This window comes from Aethalodelphis obliquidens, unplaced genomic scaffold (genome assembly GCF_003676395.1).
Source record: "Aethalodelphis obliquidens isolate GAN/ISIS:26980383/991018 unplaced genomic scaffold, ASM367639v1 scaffold28, whole genome shotgun sequence".
NCBI lineage: Eukaryota > Metazoa > Chordata > Mammalia > Artiodactyla > Delphinidae > Aethalodelphis > Aethalodelphis obliquidens.
This window is the reverse complement of record NW_020837972.1, coordinates 305,437-319,958: the sequence shown is the minus strand read 5'-3', so window position 1 is coordinate 319,958 and position 14,522 is coordinate 305,437. Positions and strand designations below refer to the sequence as shown.

Here is a 14,522-nt window from a genome sequence, read left to right as displayed (position 1 = left end):
TAATATCATGTAATATTCATTCAGCATCTTTGGCAGAAGTGGTGTTTGCAGAGATGGGTCCTGTGTACAGGAAGGCCTGGTGGGTGGGCCCAGGAGGCAGAGACCTCACTAGTCCAGGCGAGAGGCAGAAGAGGCTAGAGGGTGAGGATGGGATGGAGAGGAAGGGATGCGAGGAGAGAAGGGAAGAGCGTGGCCATGGTGACAGGGAAGCAGATGAGAGGAGGAGAGCTGGGGTAGGTCGGGCTCATTACTGAGGGCGCTGGGGCCTCCAGAAAATACCTTTATCTGACCAAGGAAAGACCCCAGAACTCCACCTGGCAGGTTGTCCCTGTAGCTAATCACAGACCTTTCCTGCTGGAAAAAAGAACAAGGAACATATGTTGCTGGGAGGGGTGTGAAGTTGGGGGCAGGGGAATCTTATTTTAATGTGTCAGTGAGTCATCGTTCCGTGCACCCCAAGGAGCCTCTTTCTGCTCAGACTTGAAGAGGACGGGTACTTTGGGGTGGCAGTGTCCCTGGGTGTGTGTGGGGAGCTCAGCTGACCCCACAGCAGGAGGCAGGACAGATGACCGCTCCTGGGTGATGTGGTGTGATTTCTCAGAGCCGGAGGCCGAGCAGAGGGAGCGAGACCTTTACATGACGTTTGCTCACACAGCATTTTTTACTTTGTGTTTTTCTTTATTGTTTTGCTACACCAAGCAGATCCAATTTTATTACGGAAAACTGTTATAGCCATATGAAGAAGAGTTTCAGAAGTTTCACCCGTAGTCCTGTCATCTTACCACGCGTGTCTGTTTCCTCCATTTCCCCTGGGTCTTTACCTGGAGGCGTGCACCTGTTGTCAGGCTCTCGTGGGAGGCAGAGGCCCCAGGAGCGTGACTGTGGGCAGTCTAGGCTGCAGGTGCCAGTCCGCAGCTCTGCGGCACCTATTAGATGGGGATAAACTGATGTCAGGGAGTCAGAGCAGGGAGAGAGCCCACGTGGCAATTGTCGCGGCCTCTGGGAAGAAGGCAGCGTGCCCCATGCGTGTTCTCACGTGTGGGCTTGCACAGTACAGCTAGTCCTTTTGTGACATCCCCTCTCCTGAGCCGTGAGACAAGGAACCTCCAAGGGCAAGGACGGGTCCTACTTGTCTCTGAATCCCCGACTCCTAGTCCACGGGTCAGCACGTAGATGGCAGCTCAGTACATGGGGGTTGTCATGTGCATCAGACGAGGGGACCCTGGGGGGCAACCGAGGCTTCCTGCCACCACCGTCCCAGCCACGGGCTAGGCCACAGCCCCCAGGAGGCGCAGGAGAGCGTCCCAGTGTGTGTTTGCGGATGAGGCCCAGAGGAGCACACCACGATGTGGTGCAGAGACAGTGCACTGTACGTGGACCAGGCAGAGTCAGGCTTTTAGTCTGCTATTCTTATATGAATTACACCTCTGAGTACCCAAGTGATTGGTGCAGGAGGTGTCTCTCTCCAATATTCCAGCTAATGGGTCCAGAAGGAGCGCTGGAACATTACCACATGTGGGCTCTGATGCGCTCACGGACCTAGCAGAGATCACCAGTGAACGCTCACATCGCCAGATGCTGTGGGCCTCCATGTAGAAGCACACAACACACTGAGGAAGAATTACTGCCCCATCAAACCTAAATGTGCTCAAACCTCTAAATATAATTTCTAGTGCTCAAACCTCTAAATATAATTTCTAGTGCTCAGGAAGTATGGGGCGCAGAGGAACACGATAAACAATAAAGGAATATGATCAGCATATCCAGACTGTAAATTTACAGGACGAGTGAGCTACTTTCTTCCACAAATAAATTGCAGGGAGATGGAGGGATGAGTGGAGCTTTTAGCTTAAAGAATACTTGAGAGACATAACTGACTGCGTTGTAGGGATTTTAACTGAATCCTGTTTTGAACAAACACACAGTAAAATCTTTTTTTAAAAATATTTATTATATTTGGCTGCGTTGGGTCTTCGTTGCTGCATGCAGGCTTTCTCTAGTTGCAGTGCGTGGGCTTCTCATTGCGGTGGCTTCTCTTGTTGCAGAGCACGGGATCTAGGTGCACCGGCTTCAGTAGTTGTGGCTCGCGGGCTCTAGAATGCAGGCTCTGTAGTTGTGGCACACGGGCTTAGTTGCTCTCTGGCATGTGGGATCTTCCTGGACCAGGGATTGAACCCGTGTCCCCTGCATTGGCAGGTGGATTCTTAACCACTGTGCCACCAGGGAAGTCCTAAAATCTTTTAAAGATACAATATATACTGAAGTGTTTATGGATGAAGTAATAGCATGTGTGAGTTTTGCTTCCAAATAATCGGGTGGATAGGAATAGATGAAACAAGATTGGCTCTATCAATAAATAATTCTGGGGTCCAGGTAGATAAGAGTTCGATTACATTATCCTCCTTATTTTCATATGGGTTTGAAAATTTTCCATGACAAAAACCAAAAAGAGAGAGTGTAACAGGTTACTATGGAAACTGATTTTTAATCTCCGATATGAGGTTACTTCACCGTCAGTAAGAGATGTGTCAGGCTTTAAGATGAGGGAAATGTCACAAATTGGCTTCCCGGGGAAACGGATGGAGACAGAATTTAGTCGTGGGCTCAGCCCCCGTGGGAGGGAGGGGGCGGAAGGCGGAGGGGACAGAGGGAGACGCTGAGATGCAGGAAAGCCCAGTGACGGCCTCAGGCAACTCCCTCAAGCCCTGGAGCTAGAGCCACGTTCGGAGATGAGCGGGGTTGGACCAACAGGGCCAGGCCTTTACACCCCTTGGTGATGGTTCACTGACCACAGGCAGCCCAGGGAGGGGCTCGGGCTCTGCAGCTGGGCCGTCTCTGGAGGGAGACAACATGCCCAGTTCCCGTGTCAGCAGGGCCACAGCAGAGGGTCTGGGTGGCGCCTCGAAGTTCCCACCACGAGAAGTGTGTGTTATGGTAACAATGAAGCACTTTAGACTGTAATGTGAGCCTCCTGGAACTTACCAAATAAAAATTCAATGGTATATTAAAACAGTCTAATTTGGGGGTAGCATTTAAGTTACCATAGTTCATGGCTTATCTTAGGACGGAAAAAAAAATTAGGAAAATATATGTGAAAGTAGGCATTTATGGATACCAGAACTGAGATGGGAGGAGATGTCATAAGAAAACCATAGTTGTCTTGTGTCTGAGATAAATGCCTGTTAGATTAGTGTGTGGCATTTTTTTGGGGGGTGGGGAGGGCTCAAGTGTGTGCATTTGCAAGATTAACGGATCTTCAAAATGTATAAAGAGTCGACACATTTCACCCTGTTTAGTTAATGCGGAATGGTAACGCAGCCCTAACGTTCAGAATGTGCTTCTGCTGGTATATTTAATAAAAACTGAGAAAAAGTTTCTCCCAGAGAGTTAAAAAAATGGTGTTCATGGACAGAGTCACTCAAACCATGTCACTTGCCTTTTCAAAGTAATACGTAAGCCCAGGTGCTGCCAAGAGGCTTTTAAAATTGAGCTGTTTTCTGATTTTCCGTGGCAGCTGGTGATTGTTCAGGACAATGAATGAAATTAAGGGCACCACGTAGGGCCTGAGGATTAACAAAGCGGAAGAGCGTGTTTCGAAGGTGCTGGCAACAGAGCTGCCTTCGCTTCGTTGTGGTTAACATGGGTCCTTCCCCAGGGGGCTCTGAGCAAGGACCGCCCTGTGTTTTCCCCCCTTTCAGGTGCCTGGGAGAACAGCAGGTGGCGGTGCATGGGGGCAAGAGCTCCGCCCCCCCCAGCCGAGAGCAGCGGCGTAGCCATGACTCCCACCTACGTGGACAGCCCGCGAAAGGTAAAGGAGCCCCTCCGGTGGGGGTGCTGGCGTGTGCGCTCAGGGACCCGGTATGGAGGGTAACACGCAGCCCATGAGTCCAGGACTAAGTGTGCTGAGGATTTGGAGGAACCCTTTGCAGGACTGCTATTTTGATGCAGGGACTTGCCTGCTCACGGTTGTAAGGACGCTAACTGCTAGATGAAAGCAGATGTAAATCAGTCAAGCTAAACTCTTATCTATCTGAGATCTGGCTCAAGCTGTGACACTGGCCTCTGGTTTTCCTTCAGCCCCATCTTCAGCCCTCCTGGTGGCGGGAGGGAGGTAGAAAATGACTGAAGCAGCTTCTGGAAGAGCTCACTCTTTGGTGAATGAAATTCCCATCAGTTTGCTTAGACTCCTAAGAAGTAGTCAGACGGGAGCATCCTGGGAGATGGAAACCAAAACCTGAGGCTTTGGCCTCTATACGGAATAGCAAGTACAGTAGAGGAGCTGAAAGCTCCACAGGTCAGGCTTGTTGTAGCTTTTAAGACCCATAGATGTGTCTCTGCCAACTCCTTCTCCTTGGAAATTCAGAATCTGATATCGTTCTGATGTGGCAGGGTGAGCTGGCCACACATTCTCTTACCTGGTCTCTCTCACTCGGAAATGAAGGAGATTCAATAGATGTATTTTATTTTTCAACATTGTGGTCAGCTTGTATATCCATCTGCATATTTATTTATTTTACTTTCACATCGTGAAAATTTCCCCATGTCATTATTTCTCCGAAGTTTGATTTTAAAAAATAACTATATAATATTTCATCATATGATTAAACCTTTGTTTATAACTTCATTTTTTGTTAAAAAAATGGTGGTTTCAGATTTTTAAAAATAGTTTTTGGCAATTATTCCGTAAGTTTGTATAATTATTCTGCAGTGTATCACAATTACAAGTAATACTGCAAACATCCTTGCACATAATTATTTGATCACATCTCTGATTGTTTCTACAGGGTAAGTTCCTAGAATTAGACTTCTAGGATGGAGGGATTAAAATCTGAGAAAAAGTAGCAACTGAGGCTGCAGGCAGTGTGTAGCATCCATAGGCCAGAGACAGCAAACCTCAATAAATATTTTAGGCTTTGTGGGCTGAGAGGGAAGATCAAGGCTATTGTGTGGGCTCTTCTGTAACCATTTAAAGTCTTAATGGTTCTCAGCTCACAGGCTGGAATAACCAGGTGACTGGATTAGGCTGTAGGCTGTCGTTTCCGCAAACCCAGCTCTAACTAAGGCAGTGACTCTAGGTACAGTCCCAAGGATAGTCTGTGCGTCAAGAATGACCTGTTGGTGAAGAAAGTCTTTTCACCTGTCCTCACTCACGGGTACATCATCTCAGCAGTGTGAGCACCTCTGCTTCTGTATGTTCTGGCAGAGAAGGGACGCAAATAGAACGTGAGAACACACAAGTGCTTGTGTGCTGTTCACTAGCTGTTACGTCCACCCACTGCCGTCTTTGAGGATTAGAAACAGTGCGGGGGACAGTACTGAGAAGTACAGAAATTACAGAACCACAAGCATTATGGTTAAAATACACCAACAGCCAAATAGGAGATCGTGGTCTAGAACACTCCCTTCATCTTCCAGCTGGACACTGAAATCCATGTGGATAGCCATCGGTCTGCTGGGTGTAGATTCCCAAGTGGTCCAGGAGAAGCAGAGGTGTTAGGAGATGGCCCAGCACTCTCCAGGCAGCAGCTGTGTCAGGATGTGTAGAGGGTACCCGAGTGTGCATCTCCGCAGACATGTGTTTCCTCAGCTCGTTACTTGAGCTCGTAGTGGCTGATGGGCGTGGCAGCAGTCCTGGTAAAATGGACACCGAGATACTTCAGTGATTCTACTTTTAGAATTTAAAAAGTTTTAGGAAAGCAGGGACCTTCAGGTGTATCAAGTGGCATTTCCGAATTTCAGTGATAATAAAGCATAAAAAGTAAAAAGATTTTGAAGGGACAAGAGGACACTTCTTGACCTTAAGAAAGAGGGAGGGAGTGGGTCTTTGGAAAAGTTCTCTCTGTCATTTATGTTTCAAGTACACGGCAGCTTGAACCCCACAAGAATAGGGTGGGGAGGGGAAAGCTGCTTCAGGAGCCCCTCCCGGGGACTGCATATGATTTTGTTACACAACCAGTGGGGGAGAAGGTATTGCTGCTCCTGTGTTCCCAGGTTGCTCAGAAAATTAAACAAGAACTTTTCCTGCATAATGTATCCAAAATATCATCACTTTCAATATATGATCTATATAGAAAATTTAAAAAAAAAAAAAAAAGAACTTTTCCTGCAGTGAATCCTCTTCTCCCATCTGGCTGCCATGTTACAGGCGGAAACGCAAACGTCAGGCCTCCGTGCGTCTCCCAGAGGCCTGCTGGTCACCCAGCCAGGCGGGAGGCCAGGACGCTGCCCCCAATCCTGCCCCATGCCCCCCTCTGCAAGCTGCCCTGCGGCCTTCTCCTCCCTTCGGCATAGGTCTGAGGATGTTCAGAGCTATGTGGGAGGACGCAAGCAGCCAAGCCAGGCTCTGATGAGATCTGAGGCGCTTGGACACACCTTCTCCCCCAGGTGCTGGCTCCCACCCCACTGGGATATTCTGCCCAGGAAGGTGTGAGTTTCTGCTAATGCTTCGCATTTGGATATTTTCCTCCTGGGTGGATCTCTCTCTCTTTCTCTCTCTCTCTCCCTCTCTTTTTTTTTTCCCTTTCCCCTCATGTGCCCTTCTTTCTCTCCTTCCCTCCTTGTTTTTGTTTTTTGCTCTCGTCCCCCCCTCTTTCCCCGATGGTTCGCTGCTGGGCCACGTTCCGTCCCTCCGCCCCCTCGCACCTACTGCCGCTTCCTGCCGCTCTGACCTCAGGACGGGGCCTTCTTTATGGAGTTTGTTCGCAGCCCACGCACAGCATCGTCCACCTTCTACCCGCAGGTCAGTCCAACCCCAGGGCCCCGAGGCCCGTGCATGCCTGTCCGTCGCAGAAGCCGCGACCTGGCCTTCAGCTCGGCTCTGAACGCGTGGAATTGGGCCGAAGCCGAGTTTGAGGGGCAGTTGAAACTGAATTCAGTCTCAGAGGTGCATTTCCTTTCTTGGTGTTTGTGGTGACACAGGGGGATGAGGAGATTAACGTCAGAAAACATGCTGGCACGTGTGGCTTAATGTGTTCCCGTCTTTGTCATGTGCTGCCACTGACTCTTGGCCACGGGGCAGCATCTTCCTATTTAGGTGTTTTTGGCCATATGACATAAGCAACATGATACATGCTGACTTAAGGACAGAACTCTTATTTTTTTCTTCCTAGTACAAGCAGATAAATTTATAGCAGTGCGGCAGGAAGTGGTGAAGAACAGAGCAAGCAATTACTACCAGGCATGTGCTTTGTCATAGACTGAGGGTGTGCGTCCCTGGGCAGCTTGCCTCTGGACTGTCCTGAACTCACGTGTCACATAAAGGGTTTGGACCCACCTCAAGGGGCTTCCAAGCCTTAAAACTCTTCACTTACTATGTGCCAGGCTCATAGTATTATTTCATCTCATCCTCACAGCGTAGCCTATGAGTTAAGCAGAAGTTTTATCCCAGTTCTACAGATGGAGAAATTGAGGGCCAAAGAACTTGTGCTTCACACAGTACAGGGTTGAGCTGGGATTTAAATCAAGACCAAGATGCTTGATTCACTACCCCCACCCCATAATGAGCATCGGTCATTGCTGTACTGACAGATCTTGGTGAAGAGAACCTGGGCTCCCTGCCCTTTATTGAGGCCCCTGAGTATATGTGATTGACCTGGTCACAGAGATTTGAAAGGGAGGAGAGGGTTTGTGCAGAGCAGGGCAGGCTCAGGAGGACGGACGTGGGAGGTTCGGGGCAAAGGTTTAGGAACCCTTATTTGATGGAAGTGAGAAAACCAACATGGATTGAGGACCTGCTCCGCCAGCTACTGTGCAAAGGGCTTTGCAAACAGCCTGTGAGTCCATGAGGTACATGTACTATCACCCCATTTTCCAGATGAAGAAACTGAGGCTTAAGTATGTTGCCTGGTCAAAGGGCCCGGAACTAGCAAGTGGCAGAGCCCCTCCACTGTTCTGTAGTTCACACTGGTGTCTTCCCTTTCTTGGGAGGCCAGAGGGCATCTTGGGTCTGTGCTGGGCTCTTCCCAGTGAAAGCGCGACCCTGGGCAGGTCCCCGTTGGGGCCTCTGAGTCCTAATCCAGCAATCACCATCCGTAGGAGGCAACCTGCCCTTGTGGTTTAAAACAGACTCCGGTTGGAGTTTTTAACCTTTTACTTTCTAACAATAGACCCTCTTGTGAAAAGCTTCAGACTTAGATTAGAACTTAACCTAAGATAAATCAACAGAGCGGGAGAGAATTGTTTTATACATCCTATAATACTCCACACAGGTTCACGTGGTGGAATTCACCAGAAGAACAGAAGTGGATAAGTTCCTGGAATTGGAAACAGCAAACAGAGATGAGGAGTTTATGTTACCCACCATTAAAAAAAAAATGATCCTGTGTAAGATGTAGTAAGGGAGCGCTCTGTACTGACATGAAATTAAATTGAGCTGTGCTGAGTGCCGTGGGAGATACAGGGATGAACACGACACCCTGTGGTTGTTGCTTGTTTGATGTCTGTTCCCCCCTCCTCACCCCCAGAGGGTGAGCACCGTGAGGGCAGGGGAAGTTTGTTTTTTGGGGTTTTTTTTGTTTGTTTATTTAACATTTTATTTTTTATTGAAGTATAGCCGATTAACAATGCTGTGTTACTTTCAGGTGAACAGCAAAGTGATTCAGTTATACATATACATGCATCTATTCTTTTTCAAATTCTTTTCCCATTTAGGTTGTTACATAATATTGAGCAGAGTTCCCTGTGCTATACAATAGGTCCTTGTTGGTTATCTATTTTAAATATAACAGTGTGTACATGTCAATCGCAAACTGCAGGGGAGGGTTTTGATGAGGGGTGATAATTCCTTCCTTCTCTGATGATATAAACCTTGGAAAACATCCTGGCTGTGGGGCTGGGGTTATTCTCCAGCTCTGCAAGGTATATGGGATTCCGTCATGAGTGCTTTTACGAGGCCTCTCTGTGCCCGGATGGTGCTGGGTGGCTGGAGGCCAGGAGCCCTGCTTAACCCACCTCGTCTCCAGGTGGGACGCTGGCCTCAATGCACAGTTGAGGGCTGGGCTGGCGGGTCCTGCTGTGTCCTGGTGGCTGGTTGTCCTCCAGCAGGAGCAAGCAGGGCTCTGACAGGCATGGGGTTGGGGGCCATGCGGGCACGTGTTGTGGTTGATGCTCATCTCAGAGGCGTCCTTGGGAAAGCCCCCTCCCTCAGCTTCTCCCACAGCTTTGGGCGTGTGGGAAGGTGGGAGGAGAAGGGGTTGGTGTTGCTGCTGAGGGTTGTTGGTTTGTTTGTTTAATTAACTAAATGCCAAACTTTATTTGGATTTCACTGGTTTTTCTGTGAACGTGCTCTCTGTTCCGGGGTCCAATCCGGGGCACCATGTTGCATTTAGCTGCCATGTCTCCCCAGTCTCCTCTGGTCTGTGACATTTTGTCAGTCTTTTCTTGTTATTTGGGTTGGTTTTTTTTTTTTTTTTTTTTTAATGACCTTGATGGTCTGGATGAGTCCTGGCCAGATATCCTGTAGAAAGTCTCCAAATCTGGGTTGGTTTGATGTTTTTCTCATGGCGAGATGGGAGTTATAGGTTTTTGAAAAGAATTCTCAGAGGTGAAGTACCCATCTCATCACATCCCATGGAGGCCCACAAGGTCCACACAACATCATTGGTGACGTGAACCGTCATCGCTTGGTGATGTGGTACTTGCCAGCTGTCTCCACTGTGAAGCTGCTGTTTCCCCTTTCTATACTCTGGAAGCAGGTCACTAAATCTAGCCCACTCCAAAGAGGAGACAGGAGATTAAACTCACCTCTGGAAGGTCCCATCTGCACAGGTTTAATGGGGTCCTTCTGTAAGGAAGGTTTTGAATGAGGCTCCTAAGACAAAACCCATCCCAGACCAAGCACCTCCCTCTGATTGGCTCTTTTCAGCTCTCCGTGTGAGACAACGGCGGTTCTGTCCATCTCTTTGTCTGTCTTTTCCCACTGGTCTTATTCTAAAAAGTTTCTTCGGGTGGATTATGGAAATAAATGCAACCTCCAGAATAAAAATGTGACTAGATGGGGAAATTCAGGAAAAGAAAAAATAAGACAGGACATCCTACGAGGTCTTATAACGTACTTAGAGTTTCCTGCTAAATTCAGCTCTGCACTTACTGGTAGCCAAAGAAAAGTGGGAAACATCTGTTCCAGGATTCAGAGTGGTCATGAGATAAAGACAAACCAGTTGTTGGGGAGAAGCATAACTTTTCCTGGTATTAAGATCTGAGCAAAATGCCTTTCTCTGTGGCCTCTTTTTTATTTTTTAAATATTTGTTTATATAGGCTGCACTGGGTCTTAGTTGTGGCACACAGGATCTTCACTGAGGCATGTTTAGTTGCAGCATGCAGGCTCTTAGTTGTGGTATGCATGTGGGATCTAGTTCCCCGACCAGGGATTGAACCTGGGCCCCCTGCATTGGGAGTGCAGAGTCTTACCCACTGGACCACCAGAGGAGTCCCATCTGAGCAGCCTCTTGAAACATGGATGTTGTGTGATATGGAGCAGGGGTGGGGCAAATCTGGCCCACCATCTGCTTTTGTCAATAAAGTTTTATCAGGACAAAGCCACACCCCCTTCATTTACATCATTGATGGCTGCTTTTGTGCTTTTTCACTTATACAGAAACTGTATAAGTTTCAACAGGCTTTATAGCCCACAAAGCCTAAAATAATTACCATCTGGTCCTTGACAGAAAATATTTGCCAATTTCTGATTTAGAGGATAATTCTTAACCACTTCCTGGCTCAGGCTGGTGGGGCAATTCTCAGGGGCAGTAGACAAGAGATGACCCCACCAGAGAGGTAGCACCTAGAGGCTTCTGTGCCTGAGAACTGAGTCTAGTCCCCTCCTTTAGCTTCTAACTTAATTTTTCGGTGTAGCATCTATTCCTAAGTCTTACTGGTTGGGGGCAGGTGGTGGCTGGTAATTGCAAACTGCTTCTTGCTGCATTTCTCAGTATTTATGGTGCTGGCAAAGACTTAGTGGTCCTTTTTTTTTGGCAGTTCATTGAACCTGATGTAGGAGAGCCAATTGGTTCTTTTAGAACCAGGGGTGATTTTGTCTCCTAGGGGACGATTGGTAATACCTGGAAACATTGTTATTTGTCACAGCTGGAGCAGAGGGCGATGATAAGGGGGTCATTACTAGCATCTGGTGAGTAGGAGCCAGGGAGCTGCTCAGCACCCGAGGATGCACAGGACGGTCCCCACAACAAAGGCTTATCTGGCCCCTAACAGCAATAATGCCGTGGTTGAGATGCCCTGTTTTATTTATTTTATTATTATTATTTTTTACTGTTTATTTATTTGGTTGAGCTGTGTCGTAGTTGCAGCAGGTAGGTGGGTTCCTTACTTGTGGTTCTCCAGGTCCTTAGTTGTGGCATGTGAACTCTTAGTTGCAGCATGCATGTGGGATCTAGTTCCCTGGCTAGGGATCAAACCCGGGGCCGCTGCATTGGGAGTGTGGAGTCTTAACCACTGTGCCACCAGGGAAGTCCCGAGATACCATGTTTTAGAAGGAGTGATTTTTCCATCATCCGATAGAGTATCTGATAATATAAGGCTCCATTCTGGAAGTACTCTAGAACCCCATGTAAGAGGGACTAGGAGTCTTAGATTTTTCCAGAAGTGCTCTGGAAGGGTTGCTGTTCTCTCCAGATGTTTGCTGTGGGGTGCAGCCTCTCTAGGTGGGCAGGTCATAGTCCTGCCCTCCAGGCCGTTTAAAGGGAATGAGACAGATAGAAAACCATGACATGAAGCAAAACCTGACAGCTCCCAGGCAGGGGTCAGAGACCCAAAGTAGAGAGACAGTTTCTGTTTGGGGATGGGGGCAGAGTGAGTCAGGGAATGTTTCACTAAGGGAGCAGCATTTGAAACACAGCGTTTGTAGCCTGTGGTGGTGGGGAAGGGCGTCCCAGGTTGGTGGGGCACACAGACAGTTTTAAACACACAGGGTTGACTCGGCTGGAAACAGAGCCGTGGGTGAGCGTGGATGGGGCAGTTTGAGCCAGAGCTCCGGTGCCGCAAGTCGGTTCTCAGTTCGGTAGCTTGTGGGGAGGCTTGAAAGATTTCAGAGTAACGGAGTGATGAGATTGGAGCTATCCTTTAGGAAGATGAAGCTGGAGTGCTCACAGGTAGGGTGTGTGTGAGGTGGGGGGGTCAGTGGGAGCCAGGCGGTGGGGCAGGCACGCCTGAGGGGTCGTGGGAGTCGGCAGACGGGAGGCCACAGGACGAGGCCTCTAGAGGTGAAGCTGGAGAAGGGAGCTTCAGATGCACCTGAACTGTGAACCTGGGCAAATGGGAAGACTGATTGCACCTGCGACAGGCGCGAGTGAGGAAGACTGGGGGCCAGGAGAGCTGCTTGTCTCTAACCGTGCTCTCTCCCTTCTCCCAGCCCTGAGGAATGATGTTGACTTCTTTACTCCCTTGGTGGGGGTTTTCTTTAGTGTAAATCTTGTGGTTTGAGTCAGGTCCTGGTCCCAGGGGTTCACTGTGCACCTTGGCCTCCCGTGGCCTCAGTTTGCGGCACAGGAATCCCCCCCGCCACTGGCTCCGATAGAAGGGGGCACACGCCAGCAGGGTGGTCCCTGGACTCCTTTAGCTCCTCAACCAGGGACTAGTGGGGACTGGGAATGAGAGGAATGGGTAGGACCGTGCGTGTGAATAGCCTGAAAGATTTTTTTTTTCCCCTTTGGTGTTAACTTTTAAATCTCCTACAGGTGTCTGTGGACCAGACGGCCACCCCGATGTCGGACAGCACCAGTCTGGGGGTGAGCACAGGCCAGTCCGTGGACAGAGGCAACAGCCAGACCTTTGGGAACTCGCAGAGCTCAGGGGAACAGGGTTTCCCCTCTGCAAACTCCAGTGACAGCAGGTGAGACCCAGAAAGGCCAAACTCATGCTCCTGGGCAGTGAGGCTGGTCTGACCTCAAAGGCTGCAGAGACCAGGGTCCAGATCCCAGGCCCGAGGTCTGACTCGGCCACAAGTTATATCTGGGAGCCCAGACAGTCGGTCCTCACCAGCACCTTTCGACAGGGCTAGTGGTCAGTGCCCTGCCTTCCTCACAGGACAGCTAAGAGGTTGCCGCAGAGACACAGAGAAGCATCAGGCACTGTGCAGGAGTGGGCTTCGGGAAGGGGGCCCAGAGCGAACCCGTCCTGCTGTACGGGGCGCCCATGGCCCGATGCCTTGCCTATGTCAGGTGCAGTCAGTCCACACCACCTGAGGAAATGGACGAACAGTGAATGGGTCGATTATCGTGCCCCAATGTGGCTCTTTTCTTTTCTTTCTTTTTTTTTTTTTTTTTGGCCGTGCTGTGTGGGATATGGGATTTTAGTTCCCTAACCAGGTATGGAAACCGTGCCCCCTGCAGTGGAAGCGCAGAGTCCTAACCACTCGACTGCCAGGGAAGTCCCTCCGTGGCTCTTTTCTTGTTCCTGAATAACCAGGGGGAAAAGAAGCTGCTTGGAGCTCATTTGCTGGAGGAAGTGCCCAGCTTTTAATGCTGTTGTCAAATCTGAGAAACTTCTTTTTTATATCCTTCCCAGCTGCGTTTGGTTTATCGTAATTCTGTCCAGTCTGCTCTTGTTCCCTCACTGCACTGACTGAGTGGTCCTCAGCTAAATGGTCTAAGAGACATGACTTTGGACCTTTCACCTGAGCGCAGAAGGTCATCTGAGGCAGCTCACCTGGCTGGTCCCCGTCAGCGGCCACGCAGTTTCCTTTGCATGTCACACATCCTGTGCTGGATTTACCTGCATCTCGTCTATACTGGCTGGTAGAGGTGGTCAGTTTGGAGGCGGCCGCAGGCCTGGCCTTGTCTGGCCTCTGTCGTCTCCCCAGGCCCACGTCCCTGCCAAGTCTGGCAGACGCTTCGGCTCCGGCAGCCCAGGGCACAGGAAAGGCGTGCACTTCTCTGCTTCCTCGTTGCTCACGTGGCAGGTTCTCTTCTGCTTTTGGAAGAGGAACTGGGAATGTTTAGGCTGGAGATGAGAAGGCCAAAAACAACACGAATCAGGACCAATGACTGAATTACAGAGAACACACTCCATCTCACGATAAAGAGCTCCCAAGCAGCTAGTTCTGCCACTGAAGATGTTCACACAATGGAGCGGCCTCTGTCCAGACTCTTGTCGCGAGGACTCAGGCATTAGTTCACTTCCAGGGTCTTTAAAGTCTTCTTTAACCCTGAGATTCTGAAATGCTCCAGTGGGTCCTGGACCTGCCTAGTAGGAAGAGGAGGCTGGGACTGAGGAATGGGAGGGGTTTAAGGAGCTTCCGGATAAGCCCCAGGTTTGGTGTGATGGGTGGCCCTGTGTGTCCCATGCCCAGTAATCTGGGCTCGGTCACTGAGTATTAAACATGTTTAAGGGACCATAGTACCATCGAGGAAGAACTCGGGCAGCAGGTGATGGAAAGATCTGGGCGCTGGAGCAGACAGACGGGATTCAAATGATGACCCTGACACTTCCCAGCTCTGACCTTCACCAGCTCCTTTTACATCTCCAAGTTCCAAAGGGTGGATGTTACTGTTACTGTGTTTAGTATGGT

The 14,522-nt window shown here is 49.4% G+C and overlaps 1 protein-coding gene across 1 annotated transcript in view; it reads left to right on the top strand.

The window, feature by feature from the left end:
* Nucleotides 1-14,522, top strand: part of DEPDC5 (DEP domain containing 5, GATOR1 subcomplex subunit) — a 93,026-nt gene that overhangs the window by 60,767 nt on the left and 17,737 nt on the right. The window contains 3 exon segments of the mRNA XM_027124189.1: nucleotides 3,699-3,747; nucleotides 3,749-3,808; nucleotides 12,691-12,845. Of these exon segments, the coding sequence (XP_026979990.1) occupies nucleotides 3,699-3,747; nucleotides 3,749-3,808; nucleotides 12,691-12,845 (264 nt within the window).